Source organism: Venturia canescens, chromosome 7, assembly GCF_019457755.1.
Source record: "Venturia canescens isolate UGA chromosome 7, ASM1945775v1, whole genome shotgun sequence".
Classification (NCBI taxonomy): Eukaryota; Metazoa; Arthropoda; class Insecta; order Hymenoptera; family Ichneumonidae; genus Venturia; species Venturia canescens.
Genome location: NC_057427.1, coordinates 8,271,745 through 8,288,205, shown reverse-complemented (window position 1 = coordinate 8,288,205; position 16,461 = coordinate 8,271,745). Strand labels below are relative to the sequence as shown.

Here is a 16,461-nt window from a genome sequence, read left to right as displayed (position 1 = left end):
TTTATGTGGATAGCAAAAAGTGTTGCACGCGAGAACTATATTTCCTATTGTTTTCGAGTGTCATTCGTCGTGTCAGACTAGCACTTATACTGATGAGTGGAAATGGCATAGTAAATTCTGTGATGAATTCACGAATATGCACCGAATACGTGTGACATTTAACAATGCACATAGTTTTTTTTCATGGTTGCCCGAGCATACTTTACCATATAAACATTTGAAGAGACTAAAAAGATTTTTTGCTATGCTTATAGAGAAAACGACTCTTGAGTCTTTTGAATAAAAGGCATGGGTATTGGTGGATAGAACAATTGTTATTACTGCTCTTCGAATTAAGGCTGCAATCCAGTGCGTATATACTGTGCCCGAGATGCTATATTCTTAGTACTTTCCTCTAGAATTTTCGGTGTCGTTTTCTCCGTGTACAAATCGACTAAATATTTAGTAAACTGTGTACAAAAATTCATTCTCCCCACGCATAAATCTTCAATTCTCCAATGTTGATTGAAAAAAAATTCGAAAATCTTTAAAATTGACGAACTTACCTGCATGTAAAAATAGGATTGTTGGACCTCCTCAGAGTCTGGAGCTATTTCGCAGCTGTTTTCAAAACCGCCTTTTGCATGCGATTCTAAAACGATGCTAAGAAACATTGGGGACCTCGTAGCAGGATGAAATTTCAGTATTTAAGGGGGCATGCGTATTCGGAAATCAGAGGTGTGAATAATGAAGACAAAACTTTCATCTAAGACTCGCAGTCGTTCGGCCATATTTATTACACGTCAGGGTAGTTATAAGAATCTCTGTGTCTCTCCATTTCGTCCTGTTTCCGTTCGTTTTTTTTCTTTTGTTTTTCTAGATAACAACATTCAACTCAACGACGCAAAGCATAATAATATTAATGTAATGTCGTATAACATACAATATAATGATATTCCAATAGTTTTTATTCTTTTCTCTCTTTCTCACTTATCATTAACCTCGTAATAATTATGTGTGTGTATATATATATATATATATTTATATATATTATATGTATACATACAATATTCGCATCAGATGAACGCAGACTCGTCAACGATTACACGCACGTTCACAGCTACTTCTCTCGTACTTCATTCTCGTCTCTTCTTATCATATAATCCTTGTCAATGTGTTTTGTTTTCGTCCTCATATTTCGTCGTCGTATTTGAATTTTTCGTTTGTGTTTTTTGTTAGTTTTTTTTTATTCATATATATAATATATATATGTTTATCATTAAAGCTAAGGTCAAAATATCTTTGCTAAGGTTTACCCTTGTTTCGCCGCTTTTTTTCGAAGCGCACCCTTTAGCGAGGGAGGGGAAGCAGGGATGAGGGTTCTTTCGCGAATGATTTCTCTCTTCCCGAATGCTCCCTCCGGACCGCCTGAAGCTTAACTTTGTTTTTTGTTTTCTTTCTTTCCTTAAAAATTCTATGACGTAGATTTATGACTTATTTACTTATCTGCGCGGAGATGAGGACGGTTCGAATAAAAATATAAATTTCGAGGGAGTTTGTCGGTGAGAATTAATGTGGGAATCATTGAAATTTCGTTGGAAAATCTTTCGGTCCATTCGGCGCAATTGTCACGGTTTTTTTGCAGTAGTTAAGGGGACGTTCGGCTCGAAGGGCCCTCATCTCGGCTGCGTTCGCGTGGGTGGTTTCAAACGTATTTACAAAATCCACACTAACGTTTTCTATTCTTGGTTTTTTCTGGTTCCACTTGAAATCGACCTCGAATCGTAACTTTCGTACTCAATTATACAGCTTTTGTCTCGGCACTGTGAAAATCATTGCCATTTCGTATTCACCTTTTGGCAATATCGATTCATACGCGGGACTATACAAAATCGCGTTAGTCCGTGACGACACGAGACACAATGGACATTGGTTCAGCGGCTACGAAATTACGTTCAAAATGAGCGACGAATCATTGTTTTATTCGTAAAAAAGGCAAATGAAGATTTATCGATAAAGGAAAAATGTTGATATCTCAAAAATGATATATTTTCACGAAGAATAGTCGTTCACAGAAGCTCATGATCTCCTCGTTTTTCTCACTTCCTTCGCAATTCGTTGTTAGCATCAGCTCCGCTTCTCGTCTTCTTCATACTCAGCGCGTTTCAAGTATTTTTGTTTCCGCAATTTACTCGCGTTTCTTTTTAAATGCAGTTTTTTCTTCCTATATATCTTATCTTGTCTTCTCTTTCTCTTTTATTTTTCTCTTTTATCCTCTCGGCTGAAACGATTTTTCGTGCCACGATAGCAAATTTACGAGATTCCACGTGGAAAGGGCGGGACTCTCTTCTCCTTCCATATATTACTCTCTCCTCGCGATTTTCCTTTATCGCTGATCGTCGGTAAAGTGCAAGAGAAAAAGTATTATCTGACTGAAGTTTTTCGTCGGTTTTAACCACCAATGAAGATATACGTTGCGAGGAAAAATACTAAACCTCAGGATGATTCTCCGTCGAGCAATCCCACATCCTCGTTGAATCTCTGAGCTCTCTGTAAAAGTGTTTTGTCAACGAGTCAGACAATGAGCCTTCGAAATGGAGAATCCCATGGGAAGCCTCGATCACTGCTTCCCAATGTCGAAAAAACTCATTAAAAAATTCGCATAAAGATTTTAAGATTTACCTCAAACAAATCCAGAGAAAGTTGCATCCCAAAACTTCAATTTTTCATAACTTCGCAATCCGTCAAGAAAACTGACGAATAAACTTGACGAATTTAGATTTTTCCTCGACGTAACGCAAGTGAATTTTATTTATCGATAGGCTTTTGATAATAGTCTATTGAAATGAACAGGATGAAAGGCTGAGGTCAAGGGGCACAGTCCTTTATCAGATCGGGTGGACGGGAGGTCTGATAAATGACTGAGTGCCTTACATCGATCGTCTGATCTCCCGCTTTCCACATGTCGGTCATTGCACGTGTGCTTGTCCCTCAATTACGCGATACACAGAGCTAAGAGTTCAGATTCAAAGAGCATTAAGCTCAAAGTCCGTAAATCCTGTGAGCGCGCTTTATCCTCAATCCGATCAGCGGATTTCCCGGATTCTCGGTTCTCCTGTCCGGTGCGAGTTTCCTTAACCTGTTGCTTTACAAACTCAGCACCGCGATGACGTTCACTTTTATAAGCTTCTGGTAGACGATCGATCATAAAAAAGTTCCCAATATTTCCAAAAACAAGGAACAAAATTCTGCTCGAATTTACAATCGTGTCACAAAAAGTTTCGTCCCTTTCGCTTTTTCTTATCAAATTTCTGTTCCTTAAAAACCTCTGAATCATCGTGCAATTATAATTATCATTATTTTTCTATCGTTATTCGTCGTTGGCACACGGTAATTGGGAAAAAGTTTCGATTCAACGAGAAAATAAACGAAGACAAATAATTCAATTAAAAGAAACGAAAGAATTAGGGCTTGCCCAAAATATACCGCGAGGGCTCAATTCTTTCGCTGTTACTTATTCATCCTGTATATATACGTATAGAGAATAATATATACATACATATACATACGTATATATGCGCTTAGGTTATTACAACGTTACACACCGAAAGCGATAGTCTCGTTGCACTTGGTGACACTTAAGTATAAGTTTCGCACTTAATATTTAATTCTGTTTGTTGTCTTTTTTTCGTAAATTTTTGTTAAATTCATTTAAATAATCATTCTCACGATCGTTATTTTAATTGTTTTTATTTGAACTTATTGACTATTTTACGAAGCTGCGTATGGATTGGCGGCGTTTTCGGATCCGTCCGGGGTCCGTCCCTGTGTCAGTGATCAAACGGAATAGTGATTCAATGTTACAGAGAATCTGGTAAAAATATGTGAACGACTTCGTTTATCGTTAGGATCTTTCACGATTATTTAGTGTGTTTGTTTGTGTGTTTATTTTGCTTATTTTATTTAATGTTTTATTAATTATCGTAGTTTTTTCTTGTTTATAAATTTAACGATTCTTTTTTTTTTTTTGTTATTTTATGACCGAGACTAATCTTCGTACGTAACTCGTCGACAATGCGATTTCGGCGTTCGCAGCAGATTTATCATTGTCGCGTAATTTTGCTATTTACCCATTGAAAATTGCGCCTAATACTTGTACAGAAAGCCCAATTTATGTCACTATTTTCAGGCGATCTTTTTATGCTTTTTATTTTTATTTCCAGTTTCGTTATGAACGCTTCGCTTATTTTATTCTTTCTCTCTCTCTGTCTGGTTTTGTGTTGTGGGTGTTTGAATTGGTTGCTGTTTCTTTCACACGAAACTACCTACTCGGGGTCAGTCTTTAGGAATTTTGTTTCTTCCAAGTTTTCTTGTCTGTGTATCTGTGTGCGTGTGTGCGTGTGTTGCGTTCGTTAAATTCTTTCAATTTTTCTTCTCGTGGTACACGCTTCTCTCACGCTCGTCGGGTCTTTCTCTCGTTCGCCTAAATTCGTCGGGACTGCGCGACCTCGCCTTTCAGAGATAATAAGAGAAGAAGAAACCTCGCTTATCGTATTATCCACGTCACGACGACGTCCAGTATGAGCAAAATTCCTGTCGTCGTTAGACTCGTTGCAGTGTCTGGAAAAATAAAGAAAATGCACAATTATTCAGGTACTATTCGATCGGTTATCAATTAAAGTTCGATTTTTTCAGGCAAATTCAACAATTTTAACACCAACCAGCCAAAAAATATTACTGGACTTGCTAAACATTTGAACATTATTTTTTTCATGTAGAACGTTGTCCCATGAGAATTGGAGTGATTAAGGATATTCCAATTTGTTATATTGCAGTCGCAGTCGACGAGAATGAACTGCAAGGGAAGCGTTAAAGTTTGTCTTTTGGGGCGTTATTTCTTCACTCGTTCGTCCGTTTCTCACTCCGCAAGAAACGTCGTGTATTCTTGTCGTGCGCTTTCCGGCCTCGCTCATCTCTAATTACGAATCCAAAACAAGCCATGCTCGCCGCAGCACATATTTTCTCCCATACTTTTCCCCTTTTCCCCTTTCGTTTTCCCTCTTTCTTGCTCCTTTCTCTTTTATTCTCTTAGTAGTGTCTCTTTCTTCAGCAGTTTCAACTGCGTCAAAGGATAGCTACTTCGGAGCTCTTTCCACTTCGCCGCTGAAGCGAGAAGGCATTACAAGCCCCTTTCCCTCCGCTCGTTCCCTGGGGAACTCGCGCCGGCCCGGGGAGGGAAAGAGAGCTTTCCTGCCGTTTTTTTCGTCTCATTTTCTCTTTGCCTTCTTCTTTCTTTCTCGGAGCCATCTCATTTTCCTATTTCTTTTTTTCCCACTCTCCTCTTTTCAATCCATTCAGCCTCGTTGCTCTTCCCGCTGCATGATGAGGTTTCACGCCTCGTGCGGGTAATACGGATCGTTTTTTCATATTTTTCCATCTTCGTTGCTTCCTTTAGGAAAATATTTAAACCAACGAACTCCCCCCCCCCCCACCCCCCCATTTCCCCTGGCATTTTATCCAATTCACACGTCACTGTCCAAAAAATTAACGAATTTCTCATCCAACGCGAAAAAACCGTCTCGACTTCAATCCCCAAAGTTGTCCGGGACCGAGTAATTCGTAATTTTTGCCACAAAGTTGCTTAATCCCGAGTCCAACGTTCCCCTACCCTTTTCCCCGTACGAATTTCTCCCTACCCGACCCGGATTGCCCCCGAGCAGTCTTCTCTCCGACTCTCCTGTCGCTCGCCCGGTATCGTTCCTTCTCTCGTTTGCGCTTCCACGGTTTCTCATCCTTTCTCTTCCTCACTCATTATCTTTTTCTCCCGTGTCTTTATCCGAGGACTCGTTTCCGACTCTTCTTCTCACCCCAACGTCCATAGGGCGCTCTCGTTTCTGCCTCCATTTTCCGTCTAATGGATGATTTATGAGCGTGCGCACGCATATTCAACCGCACAAATTCTCGTTTATATATTTATATACTTATGCAAGTATGCATGCCTGTATATGTAAATTTTAAATAGATAAAGAGTTCGAAGCGTACGAAGTAGTGGGCGGGGGGGTGGAGAGAAAATGGTTCTATTGAAGCTCGTTTCGCAAATAGCCACATTCATCGAACCACACTCGCTCAGCTACTCAGGCAAATCATTTTAATTGGCGCCATTTTCGCTGCCATAAAAGACGCTATACTTATCGGAGCTTTTTTCTACACAGAGGGACGTTCCTCAAAGAGTTATATATTTGTGCGTATATGGAGTCTCGTATCCGTTCATAAAAGCCTTTTATTTTTATTTTTTTTTCTCCCCATTTTTTGGTCCTTTATCATTTTTCATGGCATTCATCCTCGGGTGGGCTGCAGACTGCGCAGAGAAGCTTGTGCGAGACTGTGCGATAAAAGGGAAACAAAGGTGAACGTTCCATTGGAGAACGGCAGCGCGCGATTTTACGACTTTGAAATTTTTCTTCCGATTACAACGGCCACGTCCGCGAGGGGATTTCGAAAGAATTTGTCACTCTGCGCTTCTGGGTTCATGAATACGACGAGCTCGAGAGCGACGAAAGATGAGAGAGGGGAATATAAAAATCAAAAGGCAGGATAAACGTTGGCGTAACACGACATAAAAAGGAAGAAAAAATAAAGTAAAACGCGATTCCAAGAATAAAAATAAATGACGCGAGCCAAGGACTAAAGAAAGTAAAAGACAATAAGAACAAAGAGTCAAAAATACAAGGAGCAGCAGCCCCGGGATGCGATCAGCAGCTCCAAAACGTATGGGAAAGCTCCTCCCTTCGCTCGTCACCTCTATCGTTTTCCTTTTTTTTTTTCATTCTCTCCTCTCATCCGGTTTCCATCTTTGTATATCTGTTGCGAACGCCCGTAGGCGAATCACCTGAAGGCACCTGGGACTCGACGAATGCCGTTGGGTAATATGGGATTCGTGCAATTTGCCAATTATGCAAATTCTCATGGAGAGAGTAACTCGACACGCGCCCTGGCTAAAGCGTTGTCGGGGATAAATATACGAGAGGCGGGAGGAGAAAGCGACGATAGCAGCGGCGTCGTTGAAAAGCTTCGGGAAAGGAGAGAAGAAGAAACTATACGACGTCGAGAACAACGACGTCGACGAGGAGTATCCAATATCGCGAAGAATTTCTCCTTTTTCATGTTTATATGTATATAAGCATTAATAAATGTATCTGAGCTTTCGAATCGGCCCAGATTCCCCGAGCCCCCATGTTTCGTCGACTCCTCTTTTCTCGCCTTCGTCTCGAATATCCAACGAAAAATCCGCGTGCAAAATGTGATTTTGACGTCGCGATAAAATGAAAGTAAACTGAAAGATTGTCGACTGTCATACGTGAAAAATGGTGCGAGTCTATTCAAATATTCCATCGCGAAAGAACTGCCTGCGAAGTCCTAAAATAAACGAAAACATTAAAGCACGACTTTCCGACTTCCGGAGTTCATCAACGAACGCATATCATTGCCAGGGGGATGAGAATAGCCTCGGAAAACAGGCACAGATGTTCAACGATTCAACAGGCCAACGATATTCAGAGGAAAAGCTTTAGGACAGATTTTCTCTTTTTTGTCGCAGAATTTCTCTAATTGCGTTGACAGATTCATCAGGGATGTTACGAAAACGACGTCTGTTATGGTGATCCGATAATGATGTGAGAAAAAAATCCGAGTCGCCGAGTGGAAGCGAAGAGAGAAAGAGTGAAAATCCGAAGTTGGATTGAAACGCACGCAAACATTATGATAGCGCGACAAAACCAAACTGAACGATCGCGTATACGATTCTTTGTGGGGTTTTTCTATTTTTATTTTTATTTTTTTATATTTCCGTCTCGTGAACGTATCGATATAAAGCATAAGCTGGTTTCGTTGCTATCAGCAATTATCGGTTTCCCCACAGGCTTGCAGCTCTGTCTGCACTTGGCGTACGCACGCGAGGCGTCCGAGTTTGTTTCTCTGTGTACGTAAGTGTATACATAAAATTCAAATTCTCCGTTGAGGGGGATGAAATAATAATGCTTCGCGTATAGCGCGTTGGCCGTGCGAAATCAACTCGTCCCTCTCTGTACGGGATATCCATTTAAATGCTCGTATATATACACGCACATCCTGGCGAGACCGCTCGCGATGGGAAGCAACAAATTCGAAATATTATTTAACAACGTATTCCTCGTTGCTTGATGAATTCAGCTCGTCACCGAGAGAGACCATTAACGAATTATATCACGGGAAAATGCTCGATAAAAGCTCGATCGCGTTATCGTGATGAAAATCGTACGTAGAATTCGCGCGCGACAGCGATCAGTTTATTTCCGAAATGCTCCCCCCGCCCGTAGTCGCGGTCATATCGTATTCCCTGCTTTAATATCCACCCTCGACGCGAAGCGTTTCGGTGTTTTAACGAGTGATAGTATTTTGCAGTAAAATACTGTTTGTTTTTTTCCATCATGTGCGTGGGGGTGCGGTTAAAACAATATTTTTCTCCCCCGAAAAATGAGGGCTTCGAAACCGCTTGAATTTCGATGTTCAAGTTCGATAAAACGTGTGGAAAGCGTAGCAGTGAGAAATCAGGCACTTTTCCCTCGTGATGCTTTCTCGTACGCACACTTTTTGGAGTCTTTATTTTTCGGAGATTTCACGAAAGTGCACACTCGTCGCTTCTCTTGTTATAGGTAAATGCAAATGGGAAGAGCGCTGCCGGGGAACCAGCGGCGGGGGAGGGAATGGAAAAAGAGCTTGGAGGACAAAACGCGCGAATAAATGCTATTCGAGGATTCAGACTCCCGTAAAACGAATCCCCGCCGCGGGGTCGAGAATCGCGCCATAACTTTTACCAAAGTTCTCAGGAAGCCCGATTAAGCCACTGTATATCCGTTTTCGCGCTGGTTCCTCTTCTCCAAATTTCCCCCGCCCCGCCCCTCTCTCGCGGTCCCTTCTCTTTCTCGGCCTTTCTCTCCTTCGAGTTCCACCACATCCTCAGATTTCCACCTTCATTCGTACCGCACCTCCGAAACGCCGCGGGCGACCGCTCCGTCGTACTCTTTCTTTCCCCATCCTGCGACTCGTTTTTTTCTCTCCGATTCCCGAACTCATAGATATCACAAAAGGGACCAACTTTTAGCCATTACTTCTGTTTAAAAAGCCACTTTTTCACAAGCAATTTAGCCAGCAGCCTGTTATGATTACAATCGTAACTATTATTGTTCGTGCGATTTATCCGGCGATTCGGATCGTCGGATTATTTCTCGTTTTTTTTTCTTTCGTTAAGAGTATTTTGATTTCGAGGTTTTCTTACCGTTCGGTGGTTGCCAGTTGTAATTTTTGCTTCTGTCAGGACTGCCGGACTTTTGTTCCGATTTGTCAATCTCGTTGAGATTCGATCCCGCCTTGCCTGCAAATGAAAAGAGGAATTCAATAATTTCGTGGCCTCTTTACAGCTGGAGTCACGGCGGTGTATAATTAGAGGGTGAGAATACCGTTGGAGAGAATAAAAATGTTGAGACTTTCGATTCAAGTTAATTTCCTGTCCGTGTATTCCGCAGAGTTCCACGAAAATATGATTTATTTTCTGTAAATACGGTGCTGAAAATTCCTCGTGAAAACTTGTTTTCGCGGGTGTGCGTGCGTGTGCGAGAAAAAGGTGGAAAAGAATATATCGCGCCTTCCAATATCGCGGTGGTCAGAAGTTTATGAACCTTTTACGCGAGCGGTTAAAAGGGCGGTAAGGGCGAAGAGGTCAAATTACGAGTTCACCCCATGAAAGGGTTTACAACTGCTGAATTGGGGGAAAGCTTAAGGGACGAGGTTCAAGTGCGGAGGGTGGGTGGTGAGCTTGTGGAAAGTGAGAAAAATAGATGGTTCAGGAAGAAAATAAATAAATTAAAAAAACAAACAAACAGACAGACAAACGAGAAATGAGCGAGATGGAGATAGGAAAACGAAGGATTGAGAAGGGAGCGAGATGGGGGCGCGGGGAGAAGAGAAAGAAAGACAGAAAGTGGCGAAGAGGATTTTCCGACGTATAAAGGGAGAAGAGCAAGCAAATGGCCCTCGACCGAAGATGTTTACGCCTCCTTTAGCCCGTAAACCGAGCGACAGGGGTAGCAACTAGTGTGCAAACTTTGGGTAAACACAATTCCCTTATCCCCACTACGAGGGAGGTTACCAAGTTGTCGTTTCCATCGTTGGGGTATGAGATTGCCGGCGTTGCCACCACCGCCGGGGCAACGGAAGCCCGACGAAAGGTGTACAACGACATAACAGCTTCTGTTTTGCACCTTGATGCTAACATCACAACGTTAAACCGCCATGACTTAGTAAGCGTTCTCGGGGGCTGTTCCCTTGCCTCGTTTCCATCCCTAGACAACGAGCTCTACTCGGATCTTTCATACAGGCTTAGTTGGATTATTCGCGATCGTTTTGTTCGACCTCAATCATCGTCCCCTTGCATTACTTGGACTAGCAAAAGCGCTCGCAAAGTTCAGTCTGGTCCATTGTGGGTTATATCGACGGGTTGAATAGTGGGAAAAACAATTTTTCAACGATTTATACCCGAGTTTGTGTGCTTTCGTGGGCTTCTAGAGAGCTCCGTATCAAAGCTAATCCGATAAATGGACCACGAGAGCGAACCACAGAGTTGGCAGATTTTTTTCATCCAACTGCAGCGTGTTCACAAAGGGGCAGAGCTTGTCAGTAGATTCAGTAGATTTTTCAGCCTCGAGTACCTAACACAGGTACATGGAATCAGCACGATTGTGTCCATTCGTAGGCCACATTCAGCCTCCTGCATCATCCCGTCTATACAGCTAGAGAGTACACACCGCAATGTCCCTCCGGCGGTGAACACACAATAGAGCATTTCGGTGAGGTAATTATTGGTGGTGATCAGAAGCAAGCCTTGTTTGAGGCTGTTGCGAGGCTATCACTATTTCCCCTGGTCACGTACACCATCCTCAATGCTATTGGAGACACAAGGGGCTTCTGCTCTCGGACATGAAACAACGTGTTATCTCGTTCCCGAGCATCTTACCAGGGCATATTCGAAAAGCGATGAGCCTCCCGGTCATTCCACATTGAACTTTGAATCGGGTATCCCCGATATGATCCAGTGTATTCTCTTGACATTGGGCGCCCCGGCAAAGCTTCTCTCTGAGACACGCGCAACATCACGATGAAATGACCTTGGATTCATGCTGGCGGATGTTCCTCCAAGGCAAACAACTCCTGCCACATCATAATCCAAACAAATCCAATTACCATGAACATAGAGGACTTTCCCAGGGGCTACACACCAGCCGGATTAACCTCTCACGAAACGTCATACTCTCCTATCCGTGCAACTTTCTTCCCCAGCTATATAATCATGTGAAACACGATGCTATTTTCAACTTGCATCGTAACTGTCACCAGTCCATTCCAATGAAAAATAACACCTGCGACAGCGGTGTCACCAACTTGGAGCTCAAGTTCCTCACAATTTGATCGTTGCAGCTTGTATGATTAAATAAATTCGCAGTCATTTATATGCAGATTTCCAGGTATGCAACGTTGAACGAGAATTTGTGAAACTATCACGCACTTTCAAAGTCTTTTAAAAACATTTTACTCCGGATGCCTAGTACCCGAAACCCATACGACACGTGGAAGCTTATCGACCATCGGAATCAGAGCTGCACCAGAATTGGCCACTCTAATTAAACGGATGCCTTGGTGACTTGCTTAATGGATGTGCCAAAGTGTCCAGCAGTCTTCAATTGTTCCTAATATCACATAACCGAGGTATTCTCCAAGTACGTACTCGCGGTATCTCCCGGCTCCCTAAGTTATAATAGCCTCCCCCAATAGTTCAAATCCCCACCACACAGAAGCAGTGCTAACGCCACCAGGAATGTGTACAGGTGGCGCGTCAGACGTATGCAAATTTTGGACAAACATTGCCGCTGACGTTGTACACTTTGCATTCTGTGCGTAAAGAGAGAGGGAGAGCAAGAGAGATAAAGACACACAGACAGCCAGAGACAGAGAGTGGGCAATGCCAGAGTCCTTTATCGTGCAATGGCGTACTAATGTATAGTGCGTTATTCAGAGTATGAGTTTACCGTTGCTGATGGTATACGGCTGCGAACCTAAGTCGGTTACAACGCTGTGCATGCTCAGCTCGTCGTGCACACTCGGCCACAGTGCTGGCAACGTATATGAGCTAGTTAGTAAACAGAAGGTAGTGACCAGCGTCTCTTGACACCTAAATTGATTTTGGTGTTACGCCCTTTTGCCTGTCGGAGCTGGCTTCGCATAAGTGCGATTGTGGGGCGCGTGTGTCTCCGCAACACCGTTCGTATACGGTCCGTTCTGTAGGTTCAGCTATTTCGGTGGCTTCGCGAGAGCAATAGGCCAACTCGTGTACCCTAACACGACGAGTTATCCCTCCCTCCGAGGCTTTGTGTGCGTTTGTCCCTTAGAGGGTTCCTGACGCCTTGAGACATATAACCTCACGGCCCACTTGCACCACTGGTTTAACAACAGAACTGTAACGCTATATTCGTACCTATACCGGATTAATACAACACAAGATGTGCGAAGGGGTCGCTAAGTGCGGCGCTTGGCACCGAGCCTGGTGAACAACTACGAAACTATACTCTCCCGATGCTTTCGTGCCTCGGTTGAGAATGCTTCGTCGTCCTTCCTAACGTATAAAGCTCCACGAATGACCCTCGACGTTTGAACAACCTTTGGATCCTCGTATGCCCCCCCCACCACTCCCACGATGTGTCGCTTTTCACAAACACCCACCCAAAGCGTGCCAGATACAAGAGAGAGAGACTCTCGTCTTAACCATATGCAGCCACTAGGCTAATCCAATCTGGACCATGCTCCCTAAGTTATAGGCAGCCAATCTTACCTTAAGGCCATCGAGATCTAGCTCATTCCATATAACCCTCACCATTTGCACGCACCCCCCCCCCCCCCCACATCTCAAATCTCCTTTATGTCTTGGCGGTTCCCATACTCTATACACACGTATATAGATTATGGATACATCATGCAAACTCTGCTCTAAGCTGTGTCCGTTGTGCGCGTCTGTTTGCGCGTTGCTCTCTGCTCAGCTGACCACGCGCACTATACAAACTTGAACGTTCCATCTCCGTGAGGAAGGCAATAAGAATCTTCTCGTTTACTAACACTTTGAGAATTATCCATCAGGATCTTAGAGTATACGATGGGAGGGACCATATGTCGGATTATGGGCCGCTGATTAAATGTTCCAGCAGGGTAGGGTTCAATGTGGCAAATAAGCGAATTGTAGAGTGGTCGATATTGAGAAATTTTGAATGTTGTAATATCAGATTGGGGAAAAATATGGAACTCGAAGTTCTTATTGCCGATCGATTATTTAGCAGATCATATGTTTGATCGAACATTTCTTTGGATTCGTATTTACTCGAAAATGTATTTCGATGGGTTTCATTTCGAATGGAATTTTAACAGACCATACGAATGTCAAAAGCTCATATTTTCGAATTCAAAATGGAGAGCAGTTGCTGGTTTATAGGCAGGCCGGAATTCAGAGGAGCAAAAAATCGAAAGTGATTTTTTGAGCCCATAAACTTAGATATATGCAGAATGGCGGTGGCTCGAAAAGGCGGGAGTCAAAATGGCGATGCTTGAAATTGGTGATCACTAGTTTGAGTAAGTGAGTGAATGAGACGCATGTATTTTGATTGAGCTTAGCTGCATTTCTTTATTTCGACCGTTCGACTTTTTGGTGCTTCAGTGTTTCAGTTTTTCGTTATGATATTTTTGAAATATAGTGAATATATTCACAGTATTGGTGATTGCAGTAATTTATGAATGGAAAAAGTGATAGTCGAATTTTCGGAAAAACGATATTTTAGTCGTCGTTCCATGGGCGATTTTCGCATTCTATTTTCGATGTGAACGTGCTTCGAACCTTGAAGTTTCTACTTTATTTATTTTCGACATTCAAAGTTCTGGTCGAATTGATCTGTCTCCATATCATCATTCGAAGTTTACAACCCTCCAACATCATGTTGCGAATTACTGAGTTAACGCACTGGTTGGGTATAAAACACACTGGTCCTGACTAGGAAGTTTAGAGTTCAATCAAGGACCTTCCAGCAACATCGAATTGTACTGAATCTGTAGTTTCCTTTAACTTTTAAAAAGACTTTTTTTTTTAATTTCCAAAGTAAATGAGCTGTTCAAATATGAAATAAAAATAATCGTGCAATTTCTTGCACGTTTTCTGGTATGGGGCTCGAATTCAGCTGCATAAAGATTCATCAATTATTTTTTCACATTTAAGTACTGTAATTTGAGCACTGCTCACCGAACTCATTTGCATACAATACGAAAATTACTCGAGTAAGTTTTTAGAGACAATTTAGTGGTGTGACAGAATTAACGATCCTATTAAAAGGCTCTGTCGAACGTGGTACGTACATCCCCATTTTTTTTTTTTTTTTTTTCAACACTTTCCAATTATGCCATATGTTGTGGCAATTCCATATTTCGATAGACCATATAAACAGTTCGCTATCGCTAATTAAAATCGCGTTTCCTGCAATATTGGACTTGAACAGTTATAACCAAAAGCTCATTTCACCTTGTCCGTCGCTCTGCCATGCCCCCACGTTGTTTCCTCTCTATCGTCGCACCCCTATTTCTCTCGTTTGCTCATAAGCTCTGCTCTACATATCGATTAAACATGTACACGTACGCATTAGTCGATAAATGGATGACAGCATTTGACATCATTTGCAAACAATCGGTTATGCTTAATACGAAACAGAGTGGATTGGATTTTTCATTGACAAATCATTTATCTTTGGTAATCGGTAAATATGGGTGTGAATAAGTAAATAAAATTGTTGATTTATTTGCATGCAGGGCCGATGAGAATTTAGAAGGTTGTTCACTACTCTTCGATTCTGATGGGAAAAAGGAAACGAATTCAGATTCTAGATAAAGTTTTCGAAAGTTTTAAGGCGACGAGCGTTCACTTTTGATCTTACCATGCGATCACTTTTTTTTTCATACGATTTCGACAACTTCGATGGAAACTTTCGTCTCTAGTGAACTCGGTTGAGTTCTCTGGATTTTCGAGATGATTCTCAATCGTAGCCTCGAATGTTTGACACTAAATTCCTTGTGTATGCGTGTATCTGCTAGATTGGTTGCGCTCTTGGTACTGAAGGCCACGCTCTAACATCGATGAACATATTCCTGGAGCATCGTTGGGTAGCTCGGAATTTCTCCGAGCCACATAACGCGTTACTGCGTACATCTAAATTAATTGACTCTCTCTCTCTGTCTTTCAAACAATTTCATATTGCGTTCTGTTCGTAGGAGTAAATTACGAATAAATCTGCAATTATGACGTTGCGTTATGAGTAACCGTCACGAAATGAGTTATTCGAATTTTCAATCGATGATTGCTTTCGTCCTAATTTTTGGAGAATTTTTCATTCGCATAAAAAATTCAATGCATAAAAAATAACTGAAAAATTCATCGCTCATCGACTGTCCAATCGGAGTTGCTATTACTCGATGCGAACGGCTCGAATACGATCTTCCGTGCGTATCGCTTTCTTTAAGGTAGTTCATGCACGAAACGATTTTCTTAAAAAAGTCTTCAAATTTACACAGAGTTTGAAAGTTTATGAAAAAGTACACAATAACAATGAAGTATGTAATGAAAGTTTGAAGGAAATTGGTAACGAGCACTCGTATAACCTCACATTGGCCCATTTCGGCATTTCAATTCTTCTTGGCTTGGCCTAGCTGGTCATAGCTTTCTGTCTTTTATTAATACTATTTTCTTGATCCTTTGTGTTTTCCCTTTGCGCTCTCTAATGCGATTTTTTACATAAAAACTAGTATTTTCGCCAGGGACGAATGAAATTTCGGGTTCGGTCAGTGATGGATCCCCGATAAATTAACGTAACGGCTTGCAATATCATTCGCGAAAAGATAAGTTGAAAAAATGTATTTACAATATCGAATTAATGACTCTGACATGAATTTAAAGTGATTATGTCTTTAATCATGGAGTAAAAATCAATCCAATTTAGACATCCATAAAATACGATCCTTCGGGTACGATCTACCTCAAAGCAACTTGTGTCAAGTGCGCAAAGCGTTTTCCAAAGTTAAATGTGAACCTTGTAATTTTAAACATTTCATAATTGCCTCTTTAACTTTCTCGCTTACCCTACGTTTCTCTGAGATTCCTGATTAATGTACGTATTTGTACGTAAACGCGAGTGCATGCGTGGGCGTACGAGCACGTTGGTAATCATCAGGCCAAGGAACGAACGCGATGGTTTGTACGATGATATAATACGCAGGAGCTTGGAGAAAACGAGAGAGAGAGACAGAGAGAAAGAATGGGGAATATTCCAGGGCGCTGTGGCTCGTGCAAGCTCTCCACACACACACACACAC

General features: G+C 42.0%; 1 protein-coding gene across 3 annotated transcripts in view; it reads right to left on the bottom strand.

Annotated features, from left to right (window-relative positions):
- Window positions 1-739: 739 nt before the first annotated feature.
- Window positions 740-16,461, bottom strand: part of LOC122413646 (lachesin-like) — a 259,378-nt gene continuing 243,656 nt past the window's right edge. For all 3 annotated transcript variants that reach the window (XM_043424135.1, XM_043424136.1, XM_043424134.1), the window contains exons 10-11: window positions 9,293-9,388; window positions 740-4,599 (exon numbers count right to left, since the gene is read on the bottom strand). In XM_043424135.1, the coding sequence (XP_043280070.1) occupies window positions 4,526-4,599; window positions 9,293-9,388 (170 nt within the window). In that variant the 3' untranslated portion in view covers window positions 740-4,525. The remainder of the gene's footprint in view (window positions 4,600-9,292; window positions 9,389-16,461) is intronic.